Genomic DNA, 23,410 nt, shown 5'->3' on the forward strand with positions numbered 1-23,410 from the left:
GCTAGACCCATCCTGTTATACCCAGAGCAGGAAAGAGAATGCCTCATCTCCCTAAACCCTAGAGAATGTACAGCACCACAGTTATCTCTGTTGCCATAACTTAGACAGTGGTTCCACCTTTCAGCCAAACACCATGGCCTGCTGTGGGTGCTCTGGCTACACAAGTGGCTGTCATCACTCAGTGAGTGGGAGAACAACTCCATTCTTCATTTGGGGCTCTGTTACCAAAAGGAAGTCTGTGGATGCTGGGCAGCAAAGACAGGACCTGCTCACTGTGGCCACATAGGACCCACTCACCCCAAGCTTTGAGGAAGCTCTGTCTCCTAAGTGCGTATGTCTGACTATTGGGGTACTTCCATCAGGCCAGTCTGATTTGCAGGCTCACCTGCAATTTTTTTTTTTTTGAGATAAGGTCTTGAGGAACTATTTGCTCAGGCTGGCTTTGAACCTTGGTCCTCCTGATCTCTGCCTCTTGAGTAGCTAGGATTATAGGCGTGAGCCACCGGCGCCCAACATTCATGCAGAAATTTTAAACAAAGTCAGACATTATTCATAAGCACAGCACTTCGAGAAGTGAATGTCATCCATGAAAACAACTGATTTAAGTCTCTGATGCTCACATAAACATAATTGTGAGGGTTTCCACTTTTGTTAGCTTTTGTTTGTACACAAGTATCTTATCTTTTCTGTGGCCTAACAGCGGTACTTCATATGTACATAATGAACACAAAGAGGGTGCAAAATAAACAGGGTTTAAATTATTTAAATTTAAAATTGAGATAATTGATTCAGATCTCAAAAATTAGCAAATTTTGTTGTTAAAATGCTTTTAAATAAATATACCCCCTGAATAAAACCTAATTTGTGTTGTGCTTGAATTAAATATATGAATTGTATTTCTTTATTCGTATATAAAATGTAGTATTTGAAATGTGATTTTTGTGTGGACTTAGAATAGTTAAAGTAAATTTTTTTAGCTCTGCAAAGTCATCTTCATCTTATGTTTTCTCTATCTTAAATCTCTAAAATCCATGTTAAACTACTGAAGATTAGTTAACTATGACATGACTGTCTAGAAATCACACGTAATTTCAAGGTTGAAGTCAAATCATTGAATAGATAGATGTTTGGTAGTGAGTTTTTAAAGGCAATATGATTGTAGCAAGGCTGCTCAGGTGTTCCGGTCCGAATTCTGCCCTGAAGAGGTTCTGAAAACTTGGAAAGCCTACTTCACTGAGTTCTGTCCCACATCTTTTAAGTTGGGAGTGTTAATTCTTCCAGTCTGTTCTCCACAGTGGTTCTTTGGGGTTACAAGTGGCATTACACCAGTTTGAAGTATTTGGAAAACAATACCTGGTACATGCTAGACATTAAAGAATTAGCATTAAGTTGGGTGTGGTGGTTCCTACCTGTAATCTCAGCTACTTGGGAGGTAGAGACAGGAGGATTGAGACAAGGGCTGGCAAAGGTATTGAGACCCTATCTCAAAAACAAAATAAAAACAAAAGAGCTAGGGGAGTGGCTCAAGTGGTAGAGCACTTGTCTAGCAAGTAGGAGGCTCTGGGTTCAATCCCAGTACTAAAAAAATTAGCATTAGGTTTTTGAGTGATTAAGCTATATAAGGAGGTCACCTATGCTAGAAAAGCAGGCAAGTATTTCCCCTGAAGCAGTGATACAAATGAAAAGAAAATGTAAGTTAGCTTACTAACTCAGTATTTTCTTGATCTTATTTTGTGTTTATTGATGAAGGAACAGAAAATAACAGAAAAACAAATAATTCTTTGTTATATACAAAATTAATTTTTAGGTAGTCATTTTAAAAGTATACTGCAGTTAACATCTGACTGTAACCCAATGATCAGTCATATTTGGGGTTATCATTAACGAATCCTTACTTTTCACCTTTTTTTCTTTCAAACTCAGAATGTGAGAGTATATGAAACATGACGTTAAACTTCATTGATTGTTAAACACAAACAAAGTCAATTGGAAAACTGGTCCAGCTGTCTCTTTCAACTCCAGCATGCAGGAAGACTACTGGGGGAACACCAGCACAGTTACCTGATTAACTCTAGAGGAAATGTAGCATTAAGTGAGGGAAAATAAAGCATTTCCTATCACACCCTTTCTGTCCTGTTTTAAAATCCCAAGTTTGTTCAAGAAAACTCTTGCTCCCTAGTCTTTCGACAGCACTTGCAATGCTGGCGCTGGAGCCTGGCTTACAGACAGCCCTGCTCTGCCAAGTCCTGACATTCAGATTTTAGACAGGCCAGGAAGAGGTTTTCGATTGCTGTATGAAAGGAAGGGAGACTGAAGGTCCCTGTGGCGTTGACCAGAGAAAAGTGTGGTCACAGGGAAAATGGTAAGTCATTTCAGAGCTTTTGTTTTTTTAGAATATTGAATATAACAGGTAACTAAAGAAATGTCATTGAAGCAATTTAACATTGAAATATAAAATGCTATGAAAAAAACAGCTATAAGGATTTGAGCAACCATTTACCATAGGAACTATCCATACAAAGCAAAAAAGGAATGATAGGATTTTCTTGGTAATACGAAATCTCAATCCTGAGAAAACTTCAGAATGATACGCCTTTCAGAGACCTCCCTCAAACAGGTCAGAAGCAGAAGCAAAGTGACATTGTGGAGGTTTCTTCTTCCTTATGGTTAAGGAATATTCCTCCTTCTGGCAGGTGATGTGATCAGCTTTGTGATACGGCCTGGCAGTGACAAAGCCTTCATGTACAATCCAGAAATGACACAGTTGAAGAACTGTCTGTTAATGGATGTGTTTTTTCCATTTGATTTATAATTATGAGTGGCATTAGCTTAGTGTGTAAAACTAAATAAGCTTAAATAAGAAAAGATAAAACCTGTATTGGTTCGGAGGAGAGAGTGAGTATAATATTAAGTCTACATTTGTTCTTCATAGCTTGTCCAATCTTGTGATAAGGAAAATTTGAAAAACATTTTGGGTATGTTTAACACAACATCTGTTTAAATGCTTGACATTATAAAAGAGAATGAGAGAGGCAGATACAGGCCGAGAAATACTGAACACATATACTATAGAAAGACAGTAAGCAGCAGGTCTTAGCCATGGAGTGAAATGGCTGCTGCTGGCATTGTTTTTCCTGGGTCACCTCTCCAGGGGACAGGAAGGTTATACCATCTTGGGGGAAATCAGAAAACTCTTACCAAAGTATCAGATGAGATCGCCTGTTTCTAGTAAGACATCTTGTAGAGAAGAGTGATGGTAGTATATACCTGTTGAATATAAATCAGTGAATTATTTGGGTGGGATAAAAAAATTCATTGTGTACATTTTATTACTTAGTCTTCAGTTTTATTCCACAAGATGGCAGGTGGCTGAGAAATAAGTTGGTTTGCATTACAAAGGAATTTTCTTTCGTTGTTCATGGCTGCTTCTGTAAAGGCGTTTTGACCCTCTTGGGTTAATTGTTCTCCTTGACCAAGTTCTATGTGGGATGATGGGAGCCTTGGTCTTGTATCCTTTCTTGGGCTAGTGAAAGAGTCCTGCTGGTTCTTTACTATGCCACGTGAAGAATTTTTTCTATGCCCTATTTTTCCTATTGATTTGAATAAGACTTTCTACCAAGAAGAATAAATTCTGATTTTACTGAATTAAGTAAATGAAAATTCTTACTTTTTGCCAGGCAGGCACAGTCTAGAATTTTTAACTTGAAAATATTGAACTTTTCATTATTTATAGTTAAATAATATTTTGCCATGCAAAATTCTACTCCCAACCAGTGCAATAGCTTGTAATGAGGCTAATAGTACTGTCTTAAGATTGTAGCAGTTTAAGTATGTTCCTTACTGAGCATTTGGTTTTTTGGATACCAAAGGCACATACATTCTTCAAAGAAAGACTCCTGTATTTCTTACAGAATTTTTAAGAATTAAGAGAATAAATACCCACTTATGCAAAGGAAAAAAAATGAGGAGAGGGGAGGGGAGGGGAGAGGAGAGGAGGAGAGGAAGGGTGTTGGCTTCATTTGTACTTAGAACCATGCCTGGCACCCAGTAGCTGCTCAATAAATATTTGTGGAATGAATGGAATTCTTTATGAAGGGATTTAAATTTTTTTTCTTCTGAAGTGATTACCTTACTGGGGAACTTCTTTCAACAGTGAAGTGGTAATAATAAATGATGGCTTTGAAAATTAAGGTAGCTAATCACTTGAGTATTTACTTAATGTTAAATGATATGAATGCTGATGACAGCGATGGCCAACTTTTTTGTGCCAGGGTTTTGCATTATCAAATTAGTGACTTTTAAAGCCAACCCTAGGAGTTAGCACTGCTATCATCTCTGTTATAATTAAACCAGAGAGATAGCTTTCCCAACAGTTAGTGTGGAAAAGGCACAACTGTGATACTAGACTCTTAGAAAGAAAAACACAGCGTTAAATTTACATGATCCCACTTTTGTACTGTTGTATTGGAAGCCACTTGTCTCTTTAGGAACTTTTTCTTGTGGCTCTGATGACCTCTGTCTGGAGGGGAGGGAGTACAGTTGGGGCCTTCTTGTATTTAGAGATACATTCATTTCTTAGGATTCTACTTTAAGAATGCTAGTATTTCTGCCCCGAGGTGTTGGAAAAATAAATTTTGTTCAACCTAGAAACAAGGGAAATGATTTAGTGCGTCTGACTTTTCTGCTTCTTTTTCTTTTCCTTTGATTGTATCCTCAGATGGTTTTACTTTCAGAGGTCATGTGGATTGCATCATTATTTGGGGTTAAGAATTTATTCACTCCATCCCAGAAGAAGAGATCTCTGCTTTTTAAATAAAATGCTCCAGAAGAGTATGAATCTGTCATGCAACCACAACATGACCCTTGCCAGGAACACAGATAAATGGGATTATTTTCTTTGTGCATAGAAATGGCTTAAAAGAGTGCCATACACCCCTTGATTCCTTCCTTACTGGTTTCAGACATGACTTGGGAGTGACATCTTTTTTAAAGCCCATATTTGTTCACATTTAGCCACTGTTAATTACATGCCCTTAGCTTTGTCTATGAAAGAACTACGTGCGAATGGGAAGTTGTTTTATTTTGAGTTCTTCCGTTTTCTAATAGTTCTTAGAAACATCACAGTTACTGATTGACTTGAAAACCAGAGTCATCTGCTTGTAGTTTTAATAAGGCTACTTTTCTACCCTCTGACTGTCTGGAGACATGAGTGTAGTTTCTCATGTTGTGATGATTGTGGGAATTGCACTATAATTGCTAGAGGTTTTTCTGGCCAGGGAACTTCTCTTGCCAACTATTTCCTCCCAGGAATATTTCTCTTTTATGTCTGATTAGCCAGGAAGTGATAGTTGCTTCTCATATTTACGGTGTTTTGAAGAAGTTAGCATAGTTAAAGGAACACGGAAGAGGCAGGTCTTTAGCTACAGACCTAATCTTCAACTGCAAAAGATTTCAAAGCAAAGAAGTGTTTTTGGCCAAGGAATGCTGTGTTCTGGTCTGTTCTGCCTTATACTCATACTGACTAGATTATTTTTGGAGGTCTTCTTTAACTATCCACTTCTAGAATATATAATTAAATGGTACTTGATGGTTTTCCCAGGGCATAATCCAAGAGTGAATGTTTATGTCATCATTACTTGCTTGCTTCATCTTTCTTCCTATGATTTTTCTGATTTTGTCTTTTTTAAAATTGGCATATGATAGTTGTACAAAGGAGGATGCATTGTGACATTTACATATTTGCTTATAATGTATCTTAACTAGATTCACCCCCTCCATCTTTTGCCTCATCCCCTCTTTCTCCCTTCATAGAATAATTGTAACAAGTTTCACTGGTCTGTTTTCATAAAGGAATACAAAATGAAGAGACTACATAAAGACAGGTCATCTTGTCTCCTCCAGCTTGTTTTCTTTACCTTTATGATCCATGAATGTATTCATTCTGTTGAAATTTTTGGTGTAGTTACTATCGGTACTGGGTATTGAGGATACAAAGATTAAAAATACACTGCTGCTGTACCCAAAGGAGCCTGTCATTTACTGGGGACGTGTAGCTGGACGTAGGAAACAATAAGGCAACAGCTTGAAGTATATGCCACAGTAAGATAATAGACAGCATGTCGGAGATGGTGGGTTCAAAGGGACCCCAAACCTTTGGAGGAAGGGTGACATGGGCTTTTTGTTAAACATATGTTCAATATAAGCCAAGAAAATAATGTTTTCTTTAAAAGAACAATCCTGTCAATTTAGACTATCCTTTAGAGATGGAGAGGGGATATGAAAACCATATAACCTGAATACAGTTAAAGGAACTGGTACGTTAATGTTCTGTCTATACTTGAAAGGAATATATTTTTTCATTTGTTAAGTTTGGTATTTTTCCTTAGAAGTTATGTGTTGTATATCTGTCCATTGCATCAGCTTTGTTATCAATGGGGTTCTAAGCATGTAGCCATACTAAATTTTGTCTGTTTGCCCTATCAGTAAGTGAGGTGTGTTGAAATCTCCTACCATGAAAATGTATTTGTTAATTTCTCCCTGTAGTTAAAATTTTTTTTTGTTTTATGTATTTTGAGTCTTTTAAATATAAATTTAGAATTTTTATGTCTTCCAAAGGAACTGAAGTACCTCTTATCATGTCATAGCTTTCTTTATCCCGAATAAGGTGTTTTTCCTTAAAAACTATTTTTTCTGATGGTCTCACTGCTACCATACTATTCTTTTTATTAGTATTTTCCTGCTGTGCCTTTATTGGCCCTTACAAGTTAGTGGTGACACTTGTGATTTCATCCAATCAAAAATCTCTCTTTTAAGTGATACATTAAAAACATTCATTTTATTCTGATTATGGGCAAAGAACTGGATAGATCTTTTCAAAATAAGACATACAAATGACCAGCAGGTATGTGAAAAGCTGCTCAGTGTCACATCAGGGAGATGCAGATTAAACCACAATGAGATACTGCCTCACATCTGTTAGAATGGCTGCATCAACAAGACAAGACAGGACAAGTATTGGCACCATGTGGAAAAAAGGGACCCCCTCATACACTGTTGATGGGAATGTAAATTACTATAGCTACCACAGAAAACATTGTAGAGGTGTCTCAAAAAATTAAAAGTAAATCTGCCGTATGATCAGGCAATCCCAGTTTGGGTGTTGAGATGAAATTGCCATGTCAAGAGACATGTACAGCCAGGTGCTTATTTCAGTGTTCACAATAGCCAAGACAAGAAAACAGATTGATTGTCCATTGATGGGCAAATGGATAATGAGAATGTGATGTACTTGGAAGTACTAGTTAGCAATTAAAAGAGAAAATCTTGTCATTTGCAATAGCACAGAGGAACCTAAAGATGTTATGCTAAGTGAAGTAAACCAGGTACAGAAAGGCAGGACTGTTCATCTGACCAGGGGTGGAATCTTAAAAAGCTTGGTGTTTCAGAAGCAGAGCAGGGGAAGGGAAATGGAGGAATGCTGGCCAAAGGGTTCAAGGATTCAGCTGAATAGCATGAATCAATGTATTATCATGGTATCTAGACTTACTAATAATGTATTTTACACATCAGAATTGCTGAGAGTAGATTTTAAGTGTTGCCATCACAAAAGAATACGTATATGAGGTGATGGTTATGTTAATTGGTTTATTTAATCACTTTACAGTGTATACCTATATCTTTGACAAAGGAGCTAAAAATATACGATGGAGAAATAGCAGCCTCTTCAACAAAAACTGCTGGGAAAACTGGTTAGCAGTCTGCAAAAAACTGAAACTAGATCCATGTATATCACCCTATACCAAGATTAACTCAAAATGGATCAAGGATCTTAATATCAGACCCCAAACTCTTAAGTTGATACAAGAAAGAGTAGGAAATACTCTGGAGTTAGTAGGTATAGGTAAGAACTTTCTCAATGAAACCCCAGCAGCACAGCAACTAAGAGATAGCATAGATAAATAGGACCTCATAAAACTAAAAAGCTTCTGTTCATCAAAAGAAATGGTCTCTAAACTGAAGAGAACACCCACAGAGTGGGAGAAAATATTTGCCAATTATACATCAGACAAAGGACTGATAACCAGAATATACAGGGAACTTAAAAAACTAAATTCTCCCAAAACTAATGAACCAATAAAGAAATGGGCATGTGAACTAAACAGAACTTTCTCAAAAGAAGAAATTCAAATGGTCAGAAAACACATGAAAAAATGCTCACCATCTCTAGCAATAAAGGAAATGCAAATTAAAACCACACTAAGATTCCACCTCACCCCTGTTAGAATAGCCATCATCAGCAACACCACCAACAACAGGTGTTGGCGAGGATGCGGGGGAAAAAGGAACCCTCTTACACTGTTGGTGGGAATGTAGACTAGTACAACCACTCTGGAAAAAAATTTGGAGGCTACTTAAAAAGCTGGACATTGATCTACCATTTGATCCAGTAATACCACTCTTGGGGATATACCCAAAAGACTGTTACTCCAGAGGCACCTGCACATCCATGTTTATTGCGGCACTATTCACAATAGCCAAGTTATGGAAACAGCCAAGATGCCCCAGCACTGACGAATGGATTAAGAAAATATGGTATCTATACACAATGGAATTCTATGTAGCCATGAAGAAGAACGAAATGTTATCATTCGCTGGTAAATGGATGGAATTGGAGAACATCATTCTGAGTGAGGTTAGCCTGGCCCAAAAGACCAAAAATCGTATGTTCTCCCTCATATGTGGACATTAGATCAAGGGCAAACACAACAAGGGGATTGGACTATGAGCACATGATAAAAGCGAGAGCACACAAGGAAGGGGTGAGGATAGGTAAGACACCTAAGAAACTAGCTAGCATTTGTTGCCCTTAACGCAGAGAAACTAAAGCAGATACCTTAAAAGCAACTGAGGCCAATAGGAAAAGGGGAACAGGTACTAGAGAAAAGGTTAGATCAAAAAGAATTAACCTAGAAGGTAACACACACTCACAGGAAATCAATGTGAGTCAATGCCCTGTATAGCTATCCTTATCTCAACCAGCAAAACCCCTTGTTCCTTCCTATTATTGCTTATACTCTCTCTACAACAAAATTAGAAATAAGGGCAAAATAGTTTCTGCTGGGTATTGAGGGGGGGGAGCGGGAGGGGGTGGAGTGGGTGGTAAGGGAGGGGGTGGGGGCAGGGGGGAGAAATGAACCAAGCCTTGTATGCACATATGAATAATAAAAGAAAAATGAAAAAAAAAAACCCCCCCAAAAAAAAAAAGCAAAACATCATATATGCTAAATTTATGTACTTTTTGTTCATCAGTTGTACTTTGATAAAGATGTATGGGAAACATTTCTACTCTGCAGACCCAGCACAGTGTTAATTTGATTGAAATGTGAAGTCATTACTGTGTGATTCAGAACCACAGCCTGTGATTCAGAACAGTGTTGTTTCTTTTTAACTCCATGTTAGTCAGTCATTATTCTTTTATACTGACAGTGTTTGCTTAGATTGCGTCATGTCTACCAGTTTTTCTCTCCATTTCTTCTTAAAACTCAGAGTTTCTACTCTGATAATTCTCCTTCTTTTTTTTTTTTGGCAGCACTGGGGTTTGAACTCAGGGCCTGTGCTTGCTAGGCAGGCACTTACCACTTGAGCCACTCCTCCAGCTCTGATAATTCTCCTTCTATCTGAATTATACTCTATAGGGTGGTTTTTGGAGAAAGACCATTAATGGTAAAACTCTTAGTTTTTATTTATCAACAAAACCTCATGTTACATTAACCTTATTCTTAAAAGTTAGTTTTGCTGGGCACATACTTTTAGCTTGACTGCTAAATTTTCCCTGCGTTGAAGAAATGATTCTATATCTTTTGGCTTTTGTTACAGATTCTGGGAGTTTGAGCTGATCTAATTGTCCTAGTTAATTGTTTCCCTGAGGACACTTTAAAGACCTCCTCTGTCTTTGATGTTCTGATTTTTTTTTTTTTACTATATGTAGTTTAAAAAATTTAAATATATCTATTTCTTGGACATGCTGTGTTTTCATGTCTGTGGATTTCTGTCTTTCACTGCCCCTAGAAATTCTCAGACATTATCTCTTCAAGTACTGTCTCTTCCATTTTATGTTCTCTCCTCTGGCACTACCCTTTGTGTATCTTAACTCGGCTTTCATGCTTTCTCCGACCTTCTTGTTCTTTGCCTTATTCTGAGTAGTTTCTCAAGACCTATCTTCAAGGTTATTAATTAGTTGTGTTGAATTTATCATCTTAAAGCCACTATATTTATAAATAGTTTTAATTCTAGAAATTCATTATCAGTCCATCTGATGTTCTTCCTCCCTGATCTTTTAAATATATTTTTCATTTCTTTAAACATTTCTTAAGTGATTTTTATTTTTTTGTTGATGATTACAATATCTGTTGTTGCTTTTGCTGACTCAGGCATAGTACCTTGTTTTCTTATCTAATTTTTAAACATTTGAGCTCATATTTCTTTAATTTTCATCTGCAGTAAGACAGCTATAAACTCTGGACAAAATCTAAAAAGCAGCTATGTTTAGGCACAGGAATGACCAAAAGCAGGCAGAAACCTTGGTGAGAACGATGTCTGTACTTAGAAGAAGAGAGCTGCCCTAAGTAACTTTCTGGTTATTAGCATTTTCTTCCTGAAAGCATCAGCAAATTGTGCCGAAAACTCAGTAGAAATGATAGGGGACACTTGGACCTGAATTTTGCTATGTGAGTCGTTTTGCCAGTGATTTCCTAGCTCTTCGCAGAAGGTTAAGAACTGAGAGTCATTAAGTCAGCTCCACCATCACTAGGTAATTGATCTCAAGTGGGTGTAGATACCACTTATATTCTGAGAAGGAACTTTACACTTGCTTTGACTTTCGTGATAACCACAGTGGATGGTCTAGAGCAAGATGCTTCATGAGATGACTTGCACTAATACTGGGTGCAAAGATGTCCACATGACAAGGATGCAGGGTAGAGAGGATAAAGAAGAAAAAGTAATGATGGTTTTCTTTGGATGGGTCAGGAATTTAATTAAGCCTTCTAAATATATAGGCACATCCTTTCTGAAATCAGTTAGGAATTATGTGCTGTTTTTTGGAAGACTATATGTAAATCTTAGGTTTTCTTTAACCCTTTAGTTTCATTAGCATTCTATCCTGAAGATAATTGCTTCAAAAATGATGGCTTCTTGCAGCGATTTAAAAGAAGATTAATGCAGATGTCTTTGTGTTACATAGGGCACCTATTTTTTGAAAAGGTTGCTAATAGTTAAACTAAGTCTTGCATAATTACTCTGATCAAAACATTTAAATATTTGGATTTGTCCTGTATTTTTAGGGGTTTCCATGTAGCAGTACTTGAAAGATTAGTGTTTATGCTTTAGTTTATACATATATATGTAGATAGATAGATGATTGATTATGTCTCTTATGGAAGAAAACTGGAAACATTTCAAGTGCTTGGGAAATGGCTACAGCCTTGGGATTGACTCCATATTTGGGCAACTTGAATATTGCTTGGTGAAAAAGTGTTCATATACCAAATGACAAGTTCTTAAGTTTTTAAAATAACACATTTGAAAACTGCGGTGAGTGAGTGGAAGAAAGTCACTTACTAGTATTTGCAATGATCAAATAATGTGCAAACTTTGAAAAGGAGATGTTCCCAGGTACTTGAAACTATAGTGTGTAAAATGTGACATGTCAGAATTTGCTATTGAAATAATATCACAAGCCCACTCTACTTACAGCACAGAATCAGAGACTCAAAAAAAAAAAAAGACCACAGAAATACAAGAACCTGGTAGGATTGCAACTGGCTCTTTTAAAAAGTAAGGCACAGAGACATTAAGTAACTAACACAAACACAGCTTGCCAGGGTCAAAGGTAGAACCCACCATTTTTGTTTTTTGTTTTATTTGGTGGTACTGGGGTTTGAACTCAGGGCCTCACTCACACTTGCCAGGTAGGTGCTCTTACCATTTGAGCCACTCTTCCAGTCCTGGCTAGTGATTATTTTTATAACATTATAACATTCTAGAGGCCATGCATTTCATTGAATAGAATTTTAAATAGCTTTATGGTGTTCCATGGTTTGTCTGTGACATTCTTATACCACTTAACAAGGATTCCTATTCTTAAATTCTGTCAGACTTGCTTTAGTGAGTATCTCTGTGTACCATGATATTTTAATAAATCCATATTATTTAAAAGTTTCTGAGTGAGGAATGGCATTAAAACTCTGAATATTTGTACATGTCCTTGTGCAGTCTGTGGACTGTGACTGTAACAGTGAATGTGCTTTTTCCTCCAGGTTGGTGGATGACAGATGTGTGGTGCACCCAGATGCAGGTGACCTCGCCAACCCACCCAAGAAGTTCAGAGGTAAGAAACATTTCTGCCATGACGAAGCCTGTGGTGGAAGATTTCTTTGTGTGTCTTAAAATAAGTTAAAACTTTATACAATGTGTCACTGAAAATTCTTTCAAAAATTTCCCCACTTTTTTTTTTTTACTTATTGAGGGTTTGAAAGCATACTTTCAATTTTTGTTTTATTGCACAATAGTTTCTTTGTTAAAAGGAAATATTGGTAATTAACTGTGAATGATTACTTTTCAAGCCAGTAAATGCAGTCAAATAATATTTATATATTTCTGTGGCAGTTCTATTATAAATGTTATAGCATTTAATTGTTAGCTCATTAATTTGTCTTTGTAAAGTCTCCAGGAGAATGACAATGATGCAATAGCTTGCTTTTTAAAAATAATATTCTGAATGATGTATAATAACTAATTATTGTTTTAGAACTCCATTTTAACTGTCATTTTAGAAGTAGTTTGATGACCTCCTTACCTGAGACATTGATCATGGTAAGAGATTGATCATAACTGTTACAAAAGAAGGATTAATGGAATCTGTAGCGAGTCATAGAAAACTAAAAGCAGCAATTAGAAGATTGCTCAAATCAATGAACCATTGCTCAAACCATTCTCAGAATGATGGAAACATTTCTTCTCCTCCTTCTTCATTGGAGTATGAACTCAGGACCCTGTACTTGCTAGGGAAGCACTCTACCACTTTAGCCACAGCCCTTGTGCCTTTTTGATTTGATTATTTTTTCAAATAGATTCTCATGATTTTTGCCAGGGCCAGCCTTGGATGGTGACCCTTCTATCTCTGCCTCCCACATGGCTGGCATTACAGGAGTGCGTCACCTAGCTTGTTCTTTTCTTTCTTTCTTATTTGCATGTAAGGTTAATTTTTATTTTCCCACTTTTTACTTTTCAGGATTGTCCAAATTTATTATCATTATCACGTATTAATTTTCTATTTGAATGTAAGATTATTCAGTTATTTCCAGAAAAACAAAGAGAAATACTCAAAATGATATACCCAAAATGTCAACACTGTGTCTTTACAGTGATTTCTTTTGCATTATACTTCTTTTTATTTCCAAGTTTCTCTTTTTCTACCATTACTTTATTATTTAAATTCTTATTTGAGTTTTGCATTAGCAACACATTGACTATGAAGGGATCTCATTGTGGTGATTCCATTCATGAGTACAGCATGCCTTGAGCATGCTCATCCCTTCACTCTATTTCCATTCCCTTCTTCCCCCGTTTGCAGACAGTTTCATTGTGCTCTCTTCATATGTGTATATGAAGCATGCACTGATCCTCGTTCTCCCTCATACCCTCCTTACCCTCTTCCTCCCACTGATTCCTCCCCTACAGAGACCCATTTACATTCATGTCTCAGTCCTTAGGATATGTGCCCAAGAGTGGTGTGGCAGAGTCATAAGGTAAGCCTGTTTCTAGTTTTTTTTGAGGAACCGCTATATTGATTTGCATAATGGTTGGAATCGTGTCCATTCCCACTAACTGTACAGGAACAGTGTATAAAACTTCCCTTTTCCTTGCATCCTTGGCAGCATTTGTTATTTGTTTTCTTGGTGATTGTCAATCTGACTGAGATGAGAAGGAATGTTGTTTATTTTTGATTTGCATTTCCTTTATGGTCAAAGATGTTGAACATTTCTTCATATGTTTATTGACCATTTGTATTTCTTTTGAGAATTGTCTCTTCAGCTTATTTACCCATTTATTCAGTGGGTTGTGGATTCTTTGAGAGGTTGGTTTTTTGAGCTCTCTTTATATTCCGGTTATTAATCCCTTGCTAGTTGTTTGTTTTCTTGATGATTGCCAATCTAACTGAGGTGAGGTGGATTCTTAGTGTGGTTCTGATCTGTGTTTCCTTTATGGATAAGGATGTTAAACACTTCTTCATGTGTTTAGTAGCCATTTGTACTACTTCTGAGAACTGTCTATTCAGTTCATTTGCCCATTTATTAATTGGATTATTTGTTCTTCTGCCAGTTAGTTTGTTGAGCTCTTTGTATATTCTAGATATTAATTCTTTATTTGTTGAATAGCTGGTGAAGATTTTTTCCTGTTCTGTAGGTTATTTCTTGATTCTGGTAGCTTTCTTTTGATATGAAGCAACTTTTTAACTTGATGCAGTCCCATTTGTCAATTCTTCTTATTCCCTGAACTAATTAGTCCTGTTTAGAAAATGGTCACCTCTGTCTATACCTTCCAGAGTTTTCCCTACTTTTTCCTATACCCATCTCAAAGTTTTAGGTCTTACATTAAGATCTTAGATCCATTTGGAGTTTTATTTTTGTACAGAGTGAGAGGGTCTAATCTCAGTCTTCCAACTTGTTCCTTGTGATAGAGTCTCACTAGCATTTTTACTTGACCTCCAACTGCCACCCTCCTATCTTTGCTTCCAAAGTAGTTGAGAGGTGTGAACCACATGTCCAGTCAATTCTCAGTGGTTCTTAAACACAAAATAAAATTTTGCCTGAACTTTCATTTGTTGGGGTTTCCAAAATAATAACAGTTTAATACCCAGTACTTCCAAAAAAATACTAATACTAATGTATTTAACTGACAGAAGTCCATGAGTTAAAAAAAATGAATATAAAGTATTTACCACCTTTATCCTTTCTAAGTTTACAAAAACTTCAGGTGTTGAGACGTAGTTGATTTTGCTCCTCACTGTCATGAGCACAACTTGATCTTCTATTTTAACTCTCCTCATTGTCGTCTTTCGCTTGGTGCTTCATTTGGAAATGTATAAGATCACTTCATCCACTAACTTTACTCATTTGTTCTTCCCAAGATTTCATTTCATTGTCATAGTAGATCTTATCATCTTCACCACATGGAATACATACTTGCTTTTTCACTAGGCGTATTTTTTCCAGATTTAATTTACTCTTAAGCTTTGCCAGTGATGAACCATCCTTGCCTTCCTGAACGCTTTCAGATACAAAAATGTTACAAGTTGAGTGAGATTCTTTTGGTTTTCTAAGCATTGTTAAACAACTCTTTTTTTTATTAGCATGTTTGTTTTTAAATATTTTAGTATGATTTCTTTTTCTAAAGATGTCATCTGACTTGACTTAGCTGTTCTTGAGTTCTGTTTATCTCATCTTTGTGCTTACAACTCTCGGAGAACTTCTTTAGAGCCACATCCTGAAGGAAAGATGTGCTGATTGTGTCACTGGTGAGGGGAGATATTTAACATCTGGCTAATAGTATCATGATTTGGTCTCTGTAGTAGGTGTTTTATATACAATATCTCTATAGGAATATTTCATTTTCCCTAAACTCAGAACCTTGCAGAGAGAGTGATATACACAATGTCCTTTAAGTTAAACTGGTCACTTTGGAAAAGAAATATAAATTTATTCTCAGAAGAGAAAGCATGAAACAGGCTTTGGAGGAAAACCTTCCCCGGAAATGTTCATATAACCACTCGGTAAGTGTTCATAAAACCACTTACCCAGGACAAGTGAGGTCTGCTTGCAGTAGAGTCTTCACTGAGGATAGACTCACAGTAAAACAACCACACATATGCGACCAGCACTCAAGAACAACCTGCCAGTGACTCAAGTGGTAGAGCGCCTGCCTAGCTCTACCACTTGAGGACCTGAGTTCATATCCCAGAACTACCTACCATAAAAAAACCCCAAAAAACCCAAAACCTGCCAGAGACAATGTGACACCATCAGTGTGTGTAAAATAATTTAAAAGAGAAGAATGTGGAGAAATCATAACGAAGAACACAGTGTGGATGAGGACAGGTAGATTTTCAAAAGCATGTACTACCATGCTGTATAACACTCACTAGAGAATTAGTGCTCTGGAAGAGAGCTTTGAGATTGATGAGACTTTAGCACAGACAGACATAAAGGAAGTGAATTTGAAGAGTCATGAAACATTTGGAGTGTAGGTTGAGAAGGCCCAGCAGTGTCTAACTGAATTCTAGAAGCAGAGAGTAGCGAATGGGAGAGAGGCGTGTGGCTGAGAACATTGCTCAGTTGGAGAAGAATGCTATTCCCCAGCTGGACGGGTCAGTATGTTCTGAGCAGTGATAGTCAACATGGCACTCCTTTCTACACTGCAGAGCATTAAAGACAAAAGAGGCTACCTTGACCCCATAACCTCTTCCAGGGCAGAACCAGGCATGAAGCCTTATCCATATCAGATAACCTCAAGTGGCCATTCAGTACTTTTAAATGAGGCACCCAAACTTTCCCTGGGATCATGTCCTAAAACTTGGTTCCCAGGGTGCCCCAGATTTCACTGCAGCTTTATTCCTCTGTTGGTCAGGGAGGCAAGTTTCCAGAGAACCCTTCCTTATCATTTTAGTACATCAGCAGCCCAGCTGTACTTCTGTTCCTCTTGCCTCAGCCAGACACATGCTATTCTCAAATTAGTTTGAAAAGATTTTCCTTTTCTGTATTCATACTATGATTTGTTCAAGTGACTTAAAACATTTTAGAGATTTTTTTTGGTGGTACTGGGACTTGAACTCAGGGCCTCTCACCTTGAGCCTCCATAAGCCCTATTTTTGTGAAGGGTTTTTCTAGATAGGGTCTCTTGAACTATTTGCCTGGGCTGGCTTTGAACCATGATCCTCCTGATTTCTGTCTCCTGAGTAGCTGGGATTACAGGCATAAGCCCCTAGTGCTTGGCTCATTTTAGAGATTTTAGACAACTAAAAGTAAATCTTTGTGGATCTCCCTTAGTTTTTTTTTTTTTTTATTTGAAACGAGGCACCAAAGTTCTGAATAGGTTAAGATGATTCTCCCCAAAACACAATCATGCCATATTCTTTTGACTATTCACAGTTGCCTCACTTATGAACAGAGAAACTAAGTTCTAACAAACAATTTCCAAAGACAGCCATCTTTCAATAGAAACCATACGATGAGAGTAATGTTAACAGAAGCACAGAAGCCATCTCTTAAGTAAGGTTCCTTTAACAATCAGATAGTCTCTATTTTTTTTTTTATTGTTGTACTGGGTGTTGTACTGGTGTTGTACAAAAGTTCTTACAGTATATCAAATATATCATAGTTGAATTCACCCCTCCACCATTCTCCTTTATCCTCTCTTCCCCTATTCCTGGAATAGTTTCAACAGGTCTCATTTTTCCATTTAGATATTCTACATTTTTAGAAGATACACTTGAAACTTTGGAATAAACTTGGATGTACTGAAGAGTTATAAAGGTGGTACAGAGAATTCTCTTCCACCCTCTTTCCTCAAACATTCTCATCTCATATAACCAGAGGGCATTTGTCAGAACTAAGAAATCACGATTTGTACATTATCAGTGACTGAATTCCGACTTGACTAGTTTTTCCTGGATTGCATGTTGCATTTGTTTATTGTGTCTTCTTCTGCATCTCTGGTCTGTGACACTTCTTTAGTCTCTTCTGTTTTTTGACCTTGACACTTTTAAGTGCCCTTCTCTAATTCATATCAATAGGTACATAATATCATCATGATTTATTATTTGTTTTATTTTTTGGTACACAATTTAGCCCTCTTTCCTCACACTAAATTATGACAGTTATTATTATTTTATGTTCTTTTCTTTTTTCTTTCTTCCTTTTTGTTTCCTAAGCCCTTTGCTTATTTCTTCGTTCTTCAGAAAGCCCTCCTACAGGAGTAAATTTTTCCAAAAGTCTGTGCATATTGCTACACGTGCCTTTTCAGTTAGGAGAATCTGACTTAAAAGAAGGCACCCATGAGGGTGATAAAACACAGAAGCACTGGAGGAGGGAGAGCCAGGTCCAGGAGGACTGAGGACAGCTGCTTGGCTGATTAGGCTCTCGCCAGTGTTGGGCCTTTTAGCCTAGAAAGTTCCACCTCTGAGACTCTGTAATCATTTGGCACTTTGTTATTTCACAACCCACCAAGCCCATTTTGGGGCCACTTCTGCAAGCGTCAGGTCATTTTGAAGTAGTCAGAATGCTTCAGGAATTATAAATAAAGTAAAAGCAGGAGGTGAAAACCAGTGACCTGGGGAAAGGTTATTTCTTTTATTTAGTTCCTTCTCTTCCAGTAAGTCACAGAAGTAGTTTTGAAGGCAGAACTTCACCATCTGCCTTCTCCATGGAGGTCACATACCCATACAGTGAACGGAAAGTTGCTTTGCTCTGCCATTTTTGTCCTGGAACACGCCAATCTTTTCTAGCCTAGTGACGGACCACCATGACCAGCTGAAATGCCTCCTTCACCACTTGACAATTACTGTATTGAACTTATTTAGGTTTGGCATGAGTATAATTTTTAATGAAGACAAATAATTTCATATTTGAAGTCAGCTAACATTTGCTGGCATTTGAGGCTTCCTGTGCTTTATTATTTAGCCATCATGAAAACCCCATGAGGTAGGAATTGTTGCTATTCCAAGTTTGCAGTTGAGAAAGTTAAGGATGAAATTAAGGTCGCTGAGCTCATTAGTGGTAGAGCTGAGACTAAGACCAAGTTTTACAGCTCCAGAGTGGTTTGTTTTTAACCTCTGTACCATGCTGCCCACTAAATTCTGCCTGTTGGTCCTGCAATAGCACATAGATTAAACATTAGTCCTTTTCCGCAAACAGCCATTAAATATTTGTTAGAATGATTATAGTCCTGCAGATGTTTTTTCCTCAGTCTTAATTTTGTTCTAGTGCTTTTACCTGTGGCTACCTACAGATTCTTCAGGGCTTTTCCTGTGCCTCATTGTGCTGCCGTGGGGTATTCTGAAGCCCTTTGTGAACTTAGAGGTGTGGCAAGAACTAAACATAGTACAATTGAGCTAGTTCAGAAAGGCCTCTCATCTTTGGAGGCCACACCTGTTGCCCAAGAGTCTTGGACGGATTTGCTTCTGCACCTTGCGTTTTTAGTTAGCCCAAATACTCTGCGTGATAATTTGCTGCTCAAAGAACGTTAGAAAATTGGGGTGGATTTCCAAGCCAATGACCCCATCGTTTCTATTACAAACCTTTAAAATCCTTGAGTGAAATGTTTCTACTACTGTGTAGATCCTGGGTATTCATGGTAAGTCACCGTATTATCAACCATGTGCTCCTAATCCCCATTACTAAACTCTTAAGTGGCCCTGGAAATTGGATAATAAGCTTATTCTTCTCAGTGAGGTTTCAGATAAGCTTTGAGGGTGAGGTAAAAACAGATTGCATCACCTCTTTGCTTCTCTTGTTGAGCTAGTTGGGTTGTACAAGGGTTTATATTTAAGATATTCTAGTCTCTATCAGAGGGAAGCTCTTGTGGTTTTAAGTGATAAAATAGGATCTCTTTGGAAGTCGTTTAAATTACACTTGAAAGCAGTACTCCCAATGAATTGTGTGTCTAAAATATGAATGATATTTAAACTTTGATTGATTTGTGACTTTAATTGTGATGGTTAGCTCTTCTTCAAGATTCAGAAATGAGGGGCAGAAAATTATCAAATACTGAACCCATGGTATAGTGCGGTAAGAAGAAATCCCCACTCCAACAAATCATGTGTCCGTGAGCTGGTTCTCATTAGCTGTGGGTTCATGTGTCAAAATCTCCCTTCTCATGTTTAATATGAAGTTAGTTGTCTAAGTACTGAGTAAATATTTTCTGTCAACATTTTAATGTTATTTAATAGTCAGCACTACCCTTTTCAAGAATAGAAAATCCCAAATATTGAAATCTTTGAGTGCTTACGATGGCCTTTCTCCATGTTACTTTATTTAATCTGCTATAGTCTCATTTTGTGATTGTGATAACATATCTTAGGAGAGTGAAATACGTGTTCAAGGTCCGACAGCCTATTGATAAGAAAGTATGAAGACCGCCAGCTTCAAACATACAGTAAGATCTTGCATATGTTCTGCAGAGTATGCACTGCAGTGTGTGAACTACTTGTTATAGTGCAGACAAGTCAGAAATAAATGGTGCTCTCAAGGAATTTATAATCTAATGAGGGAGATAAGATGTTTATATAAATAATAACAACTTAAGGTAGACGGAGATAAGGGCTATTAAATACAAGGTATGGTGAAGGTATCGTGGGAGGATGGAGATTTAAATTTCCTATTTTGAGTGCTGAGTAAAGCATCTTAGTTAAGATAGTGTTTGGCCTCCTGTGAGGAGGGACATGTAGGCTCCTGAGGCCTAAGATGCATCTTTTCATGAAAGTAACTCCCAGGGTAATAATTGGTGTGAAGAGGCAGATTGCATTTCTTTTTCCTACAGTAAGGGAATGTTTGGTATTCTTTTGAGTGTAATAGAGATGAGGGCCCTAAGCCATTGCCCTAGTAAAGTTGGTCTTCTGCATGTGATGCACAAGTAAGTCTGATAAAAGGTATTCTTCTGCCACTGCTTCTAATAACTGTTTATGTAGTCCTTATTATATGTCAGGTAACTTTCTGATTGCTTTATATTTTATCAATCCAGTTAATCCCTGTACATCTCTATGTGGTATATATTACTACAAAAATATTGTTATTATCCCCTTATATTACATAAGGTGCTGTAACAGAAATTCAAAAACACCTAAAATTAAAAACACAATTACAAAAACCCAGTGACCTATATAAGTTAGAAGTTTATTTCTCTTCCATTTAATAGTCCCAGGTGAGTGATGTGGGACTACGTTGACAACTCACTCATTCTCAATTCATGGCTTCAAAAGTTGCTATAGGTAGTCACTATTTCCAAGGAAAGGAGACAAAAGGAGGCTGAGGAAAGTAGATTCTTCTTTCAAGATGATGCCTGGAATTTCACATACCAGTCCCACTCATATCTCATGGTCACATAGTATACCCGATTGAATGGTAGCCTCGCAAAAGACATGTCCATGCCCTAATATCCAGACCCTGTGACTGAGCACTTATTTGGGAAAAGGGTCTTCGCCAGCGTGATTAAATATCTCGTGATGAGATCACCCTGGATTACTCAGGTGACCATAAATCCTGTGTCACATGTTATTATAAGAGACAGAAAAGGAGGATACAGACACAGAAGAGAAAGCCGTGTGAAGATGGAGACAGGGTTAGGAAGTTTTGCTCTGGTATAAGCCAAGGAAAACTTAGAGCCACCATAGCTGGAACAGGCAGGAGAGCATCTTTGACTTTGGATTTCTGGCCTCCAGGACTGTGGTAGAATAAATTTCTGTTTTGTTGAGCTGTCAATTTTGTGGTGATTTGTTATTGTAGCCATAGAACACTGATAACGTATCTGTATCTTGCTGCAAGGAGGCTGAGAAACATGGTGGTCAGTGAACTGGACATGTGCCTGCCTGAAAGTACTTGGAGGCACAGAGAGGTTGAGTAACTTCCCCAAAACCATACATCTAGATGGAAAGACTATTTGAAAGTCCTTAACCACTAATTCTACTGCCCTTTAAGCCTAGGGGCCATAGAAGTACAGAGGAGAGGACTGTAACTGGCTTTGAATTTAGAGAATAGAGGTCATCTGGAGCTGTGGAAAAGTGGACAGTTAGCCAGGTGGAAAGGAGAGGATTGAGGTGGAGGAGGTGTTTCTGGCTGAGACACAGAGGTATGTGATAACGTGACAGGCTCGTGTGGTTAAGAATGCGCAAAGCTTAGGAGAATGTGAGCTGAGAGGACGCAGAGTTGTGCTCACTGGAGTGTCCACATACCTAAAGCCTGCATGCCATGCAGCTGCGCAGACTCACACACTGCTGGTGGTGTACAGAATGCTGCATACACCTCCGACTGGCATACTTACGATGCTCAGCATGTACCTGCCATGTGACCTGGTAATCTCACTCAAGCATTGCAAAAGAACACTGAAAACCTAAGTTTACACAGAGCTCTGTGGATGAACATTTGTGGCAAAACCTGGAAATAAGGAAACTCTCCTTCAAATGATGAGTAGTAGGCAAGTGATACACACAATGGTTCACCACACAGTGGAATGAACTCCGATGCAGCCGACTGCACACAAGAATCTTAAATGCATTAAGCTGAGAGAAAGGAGACAGACTCAAAGTTTACATAATGTGTAACTCCTTTTGCACATTTTTCTGGAAAGACTGAGGCAGAGAAGGAATTTGGCTACCTCAAGGTTGGAGGGGTGGTTAGAAGTTCACTTGACCCAGAAATACTGTCTCTGCTTCACTGATAAAATGAAGCCACATTTCTATGATTTTTTCTTACCTCTAGAGCCGTCTGTCTGGGGTGACGAGAAGGAGCTTTTTCATTCAGCTCTGCTGCTCTGGGCCTCATAGGAAGGTCTTTGGTGAGATCTTCAGATATTTATAGGCCACAGTTTTACTTTTGGGGAAATGGTGGAGGGTTAGAGAAATTCTATCCCTGGTGTATTCATTATTGACTTTGGATTTTTTAGGAATGCAATTCCAAATGAATTATTTCAATAGAATTTCCTATGGAAAGTATAATTTTATTATAATGTAGTTTCTGGGAACACATTGCAGTGAGAAACATGAACTGCTTGTGGTCCTGGAACTTTGGCTCACTTAAAACTCTCTTCAGTGGATTAAATAGTAGATGTTTTGAGGTAACTATTATGTCCTTATCTTGTATTAGGCATATTTTAAAAATATGTATTTATTAAAATGTGAAGTTGGTTCCTATTTTACATGTGCTATAGCATAACTAAAGTAAAATTATCTCCAGTGGGAGAGAGAGTGTTATATGCCTATTTATTATTTTAAGTGGGAAAATGCATGAGCTTATGCCTGTATGGCTGGTGGTTGGGGGATCTTTCTTCTCTAGTTTCTGAAGATTAAAAAAGATTAACAAATATTATTTTTTCTGAAAGTCTCCACAAATCTCCTAGAAGCTTAACAATCATTCACTTTTTGAGGTTCTTGTGAAGAGCCTTGGATAAAGAGTTGGTTTGCACATTGTGTATTCAAGTCCCAGTGAGCTGTCTACCCTCCCCAGGTGTTGACTTAGTGAGTGAGCAGTTTAAAGGTCTTCTCTGATCAAGTGCCCTTGTGTATAGATTGTGGTTTTCAAGGTAAATACAGCAATTTCAGAAGAAAGCAAACATGCTGACAGGTGGCAATGTTTGTTTTACA

At 37.7% G+C, this 23,410-nt stretch overlaps 1 protein-coding gene across 5 annotated transcripts in view; it reads left to right on the plus strand.

Annotated features, from left to right (window-relative positions):
• Positions 1-23,410, plus strand: part of Itpr2 (inositol 1,4,5-trisphosphate receptor type 2) — an 842,075-nt gene that overhangs the window by 13,403 nt on the left and 805,262 nt on the right. For all 5 annotated transcript variants that reach the window (XM_074075818.1, XM_074075817.1, XM_074075816.1 and 2 more), the window contains exon 2: positions 12,318-12,388. In XM_074075818.1, coding sequence (XP_073931919.1) covers positions 12,318-12,388 — 71 coding nt within the window. The remainder of the gene's footprint in view (positions 1-12,317; positions 12,389-23,410) is intronic.

The sequence above is a fragment of the Castor canadensis genome, chromosome 6, assembly GCF_047511655.1.
Source record: "Castor canadensis chromosome 6, mCasCan1.hap1v2, whole genome shotgun sequence".
Classification (NCBI taxonomy): Eukaryota; Metazoa; Chordata; class Mammalia; order Rodentia; family Castoridae; genus Castor; species Castor canadensis.